This window comes from Adiantum capillus-veneris, chromosome 28 (genome assembly GCF_014529385.1).
Source record: "Adiantum capillus-veneris isolate H3 chromosome 28, ASM1452938v2, whole genome shotgun sequence".
Classification (NCBI taxonomy): domain Eukaryota; kingdom Viridiplantae; phylum Streptophyta; class Polypodiopsida; order Polypodiales; family Pteridaceae; genus Adiantum; species Adiantum capillus-veneris.
In genome coordinates, this window is record NC_140958.1 from 43,408,073 (window position 1) to 43,418,261 (window position 10,189).

At 40.4% G+C, this 10,189-nt stretch overlaps 1 protein-coding gene across 1 annotated transcript; it reads right to left on the reverse strand.

Annotated features, from left to right (window-relative positions):
* Window positions 1-3,268: 3,268 nt before the first annotated feature.
* On the reverse strand, window positions 3,269-5,195 carry NMD3 (nonsense-mediated mRNA decay NMD3 family protein). Its single transcript, XM_086504873.1, has one exon. The coding sequence runs from the start codon at window positions 5,084-5,086 to the stop codon at window positions 3,521-3,523; it is 1,566 nt and encodes a 521-aa protein (XP_086360999.1). The 5' UTR covers window positions 5,087-5,195; the 3' UTR covers window positions 3,269-3,520.
* Between the last annotated feature and the right edge of the window lie 4,994 nt (window positions 5,196-10,189).

The window sequence follows — 10,189 nt, forward strand, 5'->3', positions numbered from 1 at the left end:
AATTCTACATCGTAGTATTTAGGTGTAATGTAATTTGCCTATTCAATTTGAGAATAGCGGACTTAATGAGAGTACTTTCAAGAAATGATTTTGTGAGCATAGCGGGTAGACATAATTGAAGATAGCAACATAATCATAGCAATTAGTTAACTTGGCATAGACAATACTTTTGCAAGAGAGAGAGTTTAGAGAACATGACAACAATTGAGGACCGGATTTATGTGGAGCCGGTCCCCCCTCCAATAGGCATTTGTATTATGATTTCTCCCATAAAGAGAGACTTGTTACAATACAGTCTTTGTGTTCCTTGTGACCTAGGTGATGCCATGAAGATGGAAGGCTTCATGCACCACAAACATAACATAAACTTGAAGAAAGCTTTAACTATCCCAAGCCTCAGTCCCAAGACCTCAAACACCTTCGAAGGTGGAGAGAGCTAGCAGGGAATGAGGGTAGGGAAGAGGAAGAAGAAACATTTCGTAGGAGAAAGAATTAGTTCCTCACTTATCATACTCTTGTTGCTAGCATACATAATAACATAGTAATGAAGAAGAAGGAGATGGCAAGCTTAAGCATTGAAGCATGGCTCTTGGTTGGATTTGCACTCCATAGCCAAGAGTGTTGGTGTAGGCTCTCAACCTCTACTTGCTTGGAGAGGGAGCTCTTGCACTTTGCATATCACACAATGAGAGTGCTTGTGAGTGTGTGTGGGTGAGTATACCCCCTAGGCACCCCCCTAGCTTGCTTGGGTCGACCCCCCCTTGTAGCTCATGCCTGAAGCTCATTGGACCCCTCCAGGCCTAGCCAATCACAAGCAGGAGCCATTACAAGCAACATGGGTAGCCTTGGGACAAGTGTCCCCCTTTCCCCTTTGAGAGAGAGGACTTGATAAATGCTAAAACAATTAGATAATTCATGTAATTTATCATTGGACCCCTTTGAAGCCTAGCCAATAGGCTTCAAGCAACACATGAAGGTAACATGGGTAGGGGCCTGACATGTGTCCTTGCTGCCTCTTCAAGATGGGCTTCCCTTGTGTGTGTGAGTGGGTGTTCTCTCTCTAGGCCCTAGGAAAAGGGCTCGCCCCCCCTCTTGTAGGAATGCTTTTGACTTTTAGGTGATCAAGCACCTTACTCACCAAGCATGACAAAGCACTTGAACTAGGGGGGGTTCCCACAAGCATCTCAGGCAAGCTTCTCAAGGCACCTCAAGTACTTTAATCATGCAGCAAGTCAAGTACCTCAAGCATGGAGCCAGTCAAGCACCTCAAGCATCTTAATCAAGCACCTCAAGCATGAAAAACACCTCAAGCATGAGAAGCACCTCAAGCAGGACAAGCACCTCGAGCTTGGGCCGGGTTCCCACCTCAAGCTCAGCCCTAGCTTACTTAAGGTCAAAAGGACTTTTACACACATTTATTGGAGGTCTTCAATGAAGCTAACCCTAAGGTCTTATGCTCCATTGGTTAGCCTTGCTCTTTGATAGACCATCTCCCTTTTGGGCCCCTTTACATTGGCCCCGTGTTGAGATAGATCTAAAAGCACATACCTATATCTTAACACTTGTTCCCGTTTATTCTCCCACATTAAGTGATCAATTTAATATGAGAAAATCATTTGGGTTAGTTAGATATTAGATTTTATGACATTAGGTATGCTTTTCTTAATCCATCAAGATCATCTAAGAATAATACCTTTTTCGAATGTGTAGGTTGTCCTTGGTGGTGAGCCTTTCGTTGATCCTCATTTGATGAAATCTCCATACAATCCACTATATTACGTTGCTTATCACCACTGAACATTGTCTCTTCAGCCGTAGCACCAGTTTCACTTAAACATGCCATTGTAGGGTCTAGTGCAATCAACATATAATCACAAAGCCTCATGCCATGTTGTTGCAAGAAGCATTTTATGTGAAGAAAGAGCTTAATTTTTTGCCACATCAAATCGTACACAATATTAAGTATATGCATCTTTAAGGCATAAACATAGTCCTCACATAGTCCCATAGAGCAGTTGGATGCAGTCTCACAAAAGATTGATATCATTACAACAAGGCCTCTTGCTAGAGGTAAAGTAACCATTCTTCATCAGCTTGTAATAATCGTCTAGCTATACACACCTCCTTATATGCATCATAAATGTGACCATCATACATCTGTAAGTCTTCAAAACCTTTACATCCTTTGTAAATATTTAGGAGCATTTGCAGGTAATAAACTTTACCAGCAAATGGAACAATAGTATACATCCTTCCAATAGAAACATCATGTTGTCTTAGAGAAGATGCCTTTTTATTTTTATTCCATACCCAACCACTTGGATATGGATAGTCTTGATTTGCAACAAATGATCATGTCAAGATAGTTCTTTTATTTTTCTCATTGTTTAGCAAGTCTGATATATCATCACCATCTTTAAATGTAAACCATATTTGGCGATGAAAGGTGTCCTTGTAGTTGTTGAATAGCTTACTTTTCACTGTGCGTTTCAAAGCCAAATGTTATCCACATAGCCTTGGAAGTATAAAAATAAATAGCATTGAGATAACTCTTGATTTCCTCAATAACTCTTTCAAAATTGTGAAAAACAACAATGGCTTAATCATGTCCCTTGTAGACATACTTGTAAAGGCAAATAATAGCCATTGCTTATGCAATGACACTTCAAGGCAATGACACTTCAAGGCAAATAATAGCCATTGCTTATGCAATGAAGCCAGTTTCACGATCCCTCCAAGCTCCCAACAGCAACATATACCTTCATAAGGTCAGAATATTTTTAACTTGCAAATTAAAAGAGGGGATAAAACACTCACAAATATACAAAAGCAAGGGACGTAAGAAAACCAGAAAAAAGAAAACACTAAATCACTTTATTCACTACTAAACAAAACTATATAAGCAAAACCTTATTCACTTATAAATGCTTTTAAAAAAGGCATAAGCAAACTACTAGTATGAACCTACCTAAAAGAGGCTTAATACAACCAAAGTAGTACAAAGTTCAAAACTTGACAATATGCAACCTCACCTTCGCTTCTTGTCCAAATAGGAGAAAAAGATTATCACCTTTATCATGCATAGCTTGAACAGCTATGACATCCCTACTCACGTCGATAGTGCCCAAGAGTAGGCGAAGGTTTATATAAAGGTCATTCATGCTTTGAACGTACTCTATAAAACCAACGAACTGAGGCAATAAAGTAGTAAACTTCTGAGACAAATATGACATGAAAAAGAAAGAAAATAATCGTGTAAGACGAAGCATGCTGACAATAATCTGCTTCCTTTGCTCTCAAAATATTGGACACAATATCACTCATAAAAGTAAAGTGAGCGCCACATGGCATGAAATCAAGTCACTACACTGTACAGCGGCAACATACACTTCTTCAAACTCCACATGAACATAGCTTACATGAGGCATCGACTTGGACTCTCACAACATCCCAAGCTTCTTGAACTGATCACAGATCATCCACATGCTCATCCTTATAGTCAGATGCAGCACAAGCTCCTTCAAACCAATCCAAGATCATCCATGTGCTCATCCTCATCTTCTGATGCAGTCCCATCACCTTCTTCTAGATGAAGATCAGCAAGCAATTCTTCAAGCGGTATTGACGGCAGTTCTTCTCCATCAGTCATTGAGCCCATCTCTGATTGGTCCCGATAATCGGCATTCCTGTAGACAGCAACATTCACCCGCAATTCTGAATCCTCCTCAAGCTCATCCATAAACCTTTCATAGTCGTTGACTCTCTTGTCCTCATCCCCCCTACCCTTCCCATTTGCATCCACCTCCATTGGTAAATTCTTCAGCTTCCATGGCCTTGGCTTGCCTCTCTTCTTTTGCCGCTTCTCCTCATAGCTTTTCTTCACAAGTACGACTTCGGGCAGCACCAAGCTCTTGTATTTGTCCAGCTCAAAGTCGTTCACATTTGCACCATACAAATCATACCCCAATGCATGATCACCAGGATTTAAGAGGCGGCCAAGATGAGTCTTGGCTGTAAAAATCAGATCATTCTTCCCGAAATCTGAAACCCTTGCAGCTTGCACATGAGCCAACGCAAACTTACCATTTCCTGCTGGCGTGTGCTCCGCCTCCACATCCAGAACAACATATTCCACAAGCTGCCTACTGGTAAGAAGCGATTTGTATGGCGACCTCCAATATTGAGTGGCATCAACAAAGGCTGTCCTCAATGTTTGAGGATCAAGAAGCAGCAAACTATTCGATACCCGCACACACACAACAAGGGGGCCAATATTTCCAAGGCCAACAGCAACTTTCTGCGGCAGACAAATCAAATCATCTTTGCATACAGGGCTTATCTCAACGGAGAATGTGAACTTATAGTTGTAATAATTGCTCTTTGTATCATGAGAAACAAGCTGCTTGTCATGCCGACTCCGTATTGGCACTACATTTCCAAGGAAATCCACGAACTTCAGCGCATGGCTTCTATTTGCAAAGAAGAAATCTACCCCATCATGAATCTGTTTAATATTTATAGCCTGTGCAGATGCACCATGCTTGAGAATAACCTGCTCCAAATAGAAAAACGTACGCTTGTGGTCCACCTTCTGCCGCACTTGCACGGACGCAACCCATTGATCAGGATTTGCAGCATTGCGAGTGCAACTTTCGCACATATGATCCTCAACCACATACTCAACAACATATCCCTGCTCCATTATAGCCCCATGCATGACCTCTTTTTGGACCTTAAGCTTTACCTGAAGGCGCTTTGAATGGGGCTCTGTCCATACAAAGGCAGCATCGATGAGCCGTACTTTGTTGAGGTTCTTGAGGCGCTTCACACAGAAAGTGAGCAGTTCCTTGGACTCAAGTTGCGCTTTGATCCAAGTGCGCGGGGGCTGAAGATAGCTTGTGCATTCAGGGCAGAAAAGAACAGTGACATGCTTCTGCAAGCCCTCTGTGATGTCAACTTGCGTCCGGAGGCAAGTGACACAGATGTTAGCGGGGTTAGGGCGCATGGAGACACCACACATGGGGCAAAGGACCTTGCCCACTGTGTGGGGGACCTCAAACATTTCTGAAATAGAGCTTTGAGCCATCGCCCACAACCTTGAGTAGAAGAACTTAACAACCCCTACCAGATCGTACCCAAGATCAAACCAAAACTTCGAGCGTTTTAGGGCTGGCGGAACCGCCTCTCGTGTACAAAATGTGTACAAAGTGTCAAGGAGGAGAAATTTTTGAATTCTACATACATTTTAAAGGACTTTTCTCGGACATGATACATTCCTAAAAGAAAATACCAAATCTTGAATTTTTTATATTCTTCATTAAATCTCGACCCCCATTAGCAGATGTCTAAAGGCATCTCCATATGACACACCACAAAGATTTAGGGGATCAAGGGTGGCGTGCCATATAGAGAGAGGAGGGTCTCACATTGCAATGGGGTTGGCACAAGGTGGCCATGATCTTGGCCAACTTCCAAAAGGGGCGTGCAAAGGAGCTTGAAGGGACTTGTTGATCATTCTTGAAACACGGGGTCCTTTAACACTCGGCCAACTTGTTAAAGGAGCTAGGCAACTTTTTGAGTTAAGCCGAGTGTGACATCCCTATATGGCTAGCCACCAACAAGAGGATAGTGGGTAGGTGCCCTAATGTGACAAAGGTTTAAGCAACACAAATATTATAAACAAAGGCACATTTTTCTCAAACATTATCAAGGAGACAAACCACGATGCCAAACCACTCAATGGAACGAAATAAATATACAAGGTCCCCCCTAATTAGGGATCCTCAACAAGACAAAGAGATTGTTCCTATGGAAGTACACAAAGATAGCAAACGTAACCACACTCTTGTTGAGCAGTCACCTCAGTATCCCTAGAGGGGTCAACCAAATTATCTGGAGGATAGTTTCATGTGGACATGTCACTTTTAAAATCCTATTGATAAAGGGAGAAATCCACGCCATATGGTATGGCTCTTTCACGAAATATACATCCCCAAGAAAAGCATGGATGTAGGCCACTAAGTCCATGCAGAGGTGCTTCTCCAAATATAGAAAAAAGGCCAAACAAATCCGTAAGGACATCAAGCTACAACAATACAAAAAAATAGAGGAGTTAGAATCTCTTCCCGGGAGCAAGCCAAAGAGAAAATCAGACGATTACACCATGATTTCGTAGCACAAAACTCCAGGAGCTCAAGCTACCCAAGGTGGAAGCCCTACTCCATAAATGCTCAAGCTATTCAAACAAACATCCCCTTGCTTCTCATACACAAATGGGAGTGGTCCTCTACTCCAAAAAAAAAAAGCCTTTCTTCATTAACACTTCAACAACATTTTTGTAGCTCCACCATCATGCTCCATAGCCAAGATATTGGCCCTAGAAGGAATCTCATGGTGCAAAAAGAAGGTTGTCCCCAATACCTTATCCCAGTGGATGGTCCTCTCCGTTTATTTTGTGCCAAAGATCAAAGAAGCCATTAAATCTATGAAAAGAGGTAAGATCCTACACTATGATGGACCCCTAGGCGAGTTCTTCCATGTCTTCATCGACACACTTGCACCCAAGATCCTTATATTGTGTGAAGAGTCTCTTATATCAAGCTTTACCCGGTTTTGTTAACACAGGTGTTGTCAAGATCATACACAAGAAGGGTCAGAAATTGGCTATCAACAACTTTCATCCTATCACCTTGCTATCATACGCTTACAAAATTCTAGCTAAATTCATCGCTATCATGCTTCAGTTTCACCTTCAAATCTGGCTTAGTAAGGAACAAAAAGGTTTCATCAAGGGTAGATTTATTCTAGATGCCATCATTGCTTTATGGGAGGGTACTAACCAAGATTTTCTTTTTGCAAAGATAGATTTCAACAAAGCCTATGACACAATAGAATAGGATTTTATCATTCGATCCTTGAAAGATAAGGGTATAGGCCAAGGCCGATCTTGAGTATAATAAACCTCCTAAATTATGCTAACTCAAAGGTTTGTGTCAATGGTGTGCTAAATCGATCAAATAACTATAATGAGGTCTATCAAGAAAGGCCACCCATTGGCACCTCTTCATTTTGTCATTATCACTAAAGGCTTAACCTACTTGGTTCACGATAGGATTCAACAAGGAAAGCTTAAGGGGATTATAGCTATGCCTCCAGCTATTTGCTGCTGACACCATCGACTTAATTCACAATGATGATTAGTTTATTTTTGAGTCTCCACCTCTTCTACACACTCCAACAAGTTCTTAAAGTTTGAAAAGAAACTTCTTATGGAAGGGGGACCCTTCCAAAAAAGACATGGTAAAAATTAGCTTGGAGTCTCTCTGTAAGGATAAAGGGGGATTGGGTATCATTGATCTCGACAGTAGCAGATAAACTCATGCAAAAGGGATCATGAGATCTTTTTTGCCCCACACGATGATTGGGTCCAACTTATCCACATGAATATCAAACATTATTCTTTTACTTAGGTCCTGCCATGGAAAGATCTTTGTCTTTTGGCTTTGTTTGCGTCTCCCTTTCCCGTTAAGTGCAAAGGTTTGAATTTAACTAAAGGAATGTGGCAAGCATGGAACAGATTCAAACCCTTCCTCATTTTAGATATTCACGATAAATTCCACTGAGATAACATTAAATTCAATTGGCTTTGGTGGCCTACATAAAATATTCCTCCTCTAGAACTTCAAGATGTTCCTAAATCCCACATGGCTTTTAAGAAGGACATTTGTAGTTGGCAAGAAAAATGGGACAAAGGAAAAAGTAGATTTCTTTTAGTAGATGAACTCAATGCTATTTTTGGCCTCTTAATCGCTTTCCTCTACAACCATATTACATTTTTTCCAGAAGGTCACCACTAGAGGATTGGGTGCAAGGGGCCCTATATTTAAGTTGATTATAGTGGTCAAATTGGTAGCTTCTAAATAAAAATCCTTAAGACTCCAAAAAGCCACATCGGTATCTCTTCGTAGTAATATATTTAAAAGGTGGGGCCTCTACAAAGACATCAGGCAACAGAACTAGAAATTTACAACGATTTGGGCTAAACCTCTTGCCTCAAAAAATCCGGCTCTACCGTGGCTTGTTCTTCACAAAAGTATATGGACAGGTCTTTAGGCTTTTAAGCTTGGACTTGCAAATGGGATATCCCAGCGTTGCAAATTTGCTTAAGAATATAATTTTTATTCGTTTATTACTGGAAGAGATAATAAAACCACCTTCCACATTCTAAAACACTTAGTGAGCATTAAATGTGCAACATATTTTGTTATGGGATTTTATGGTATTCCCTACCACTCTTTGGGATGTCGTGCAACCTGAACATTTATGGCACATTTGTATAAAAAGTTGTAATAAATTCTTTGCTAATTTTCAACCAGTTGGCAATGAATGGCTCTCTATTGTTACTTTGTAGGCCTTTGAAGGTAAAAGTCGTCTATGAAGCCAAACACTCGGTCGAGTGTGACACTTAGAAAGATGTGTGGCAGTTGAAGAAAAAAGATGTGTAGATTGAATGGTGGACCGTGTTGAAGCATTTATTGATCCAATGCATGAATGGGAAAGCGAGCTTGTGAATGTAGTCGAAGCTTTGCTAGTTGAGCTAGATATCTACCAAAAACACATTAATAAAGTGGTTGATGCTTGAAGCTCGTTCGTTGAGGTGGAAGAGCATTTGAGATGAATGTCCTTGGCCTTCTTCAGTCACTGCAAAATCAAACAACATTGGCACAGTAATTGCATTCTCATATACAATTAAAATCCATATGCAGTTTTAGGCAGACAAATTGATTGGTAGCATAATTCTAGACCATTTGTCAGCAATAAACATTAAATTGCAATATAATCAAACGCATAAACAGTTGGGAAGGTAAAAAATTAAACAAGTTCGGGATCGCTAATTCAACGGTCAAAAAGCACTAAAGATCGACTATTAATACCATGGGTAAGCTTCTTAATTTTCCTTGGTCAATTAAGTTGCTTAATGGAGAGAGCCAAGTATTTCATGTTCGAGGACTGACTAAAGGCTATACCTAGAAGACCTTGTAGTTATGCTACGATAAAAGGAATTTCTCATGAAATTATCGCATGACTGATTACCTTTTCTTTGACCCCCCAAAATCTTTTCACATTGTTTTACTTTTGGTGTGTGTGTTTATTTTGTATGCCTTGGGTTTTTTGCTTTTCAAGGAAAAGCGCCCACACTGGGAACCTCTAGGGCTCTAGTACCATAGGCGATACATGTGAGTGGAGTACCAAATCAAGCTGAGGTTTCTCTTCTAGCTTAAGATTTTACGTTGTGGCACTTTGATTTTTTTGTTTGTTCGTTTTCAACATTTTAATTTTGTAACTTTGGGGGGTCATATAACATTGTTACCCTCCCCAGGCTCATCACACTAGTAAACTCCCTTTATAATACTTAAGCTAAAGGTCAATAGGGACTAAGCCCACTAGAAATCCGTAGTACATTTCACACAATGCTGCCTAAGTCAGATTAAGAACCTAAGTAACCATAGATTATTAGGAAGGCATTCTCCATGGTATTAAGAGAAGATCTCTAACGCCTAGCTTGGTCAAACTAGCTTAGTCGAACTCCTTGATTTTTAAACCTAGACAAGTGATTATGACAAAAAATTACATTGAATTTAATGTTGGTACTAAGCAAATGCATTGAATATTATGCTACGAATCACAATTAAAGCAGAAAAACATGGATGCAGAAAGATAAGGGGCAATGCTAATGGACAAGAAACACCTGTTTGTGTTGATGGTCGTGCTTGATTTGAAGTGTGAACGAGAGAAAGATTCCATGAAGGTCCAAATCCTAACAACAGTAACACGTTCGTGTACACACTAGGAAACACAAAGGATACCTCTAGGAGTCACATCAGTGGGAAAAAATAACTTTGCTAATCACTAAAATCTAAAACAGAAACACTCCTATTGTACTAATCCTACCTACCCTCCATCGCTCGAGTGATATGGATCAAAGGTGTTTTATGACATAGGTTTCTGTTTCAGTGTACTGGATGTGAATGTGTAGGTCTGGGTCAATGTTTTGACTTTTATTGTGCATACTCGTTTGCTAATTGCTCTTGCTCTTTATTATTTTTGTTTTTTGTGAGTATAAGGCTTTATATATACATTCCCTAAGATTGGGAAATTGAGAGGTCAGGGAGGAAGGTTGAGAGGGGAG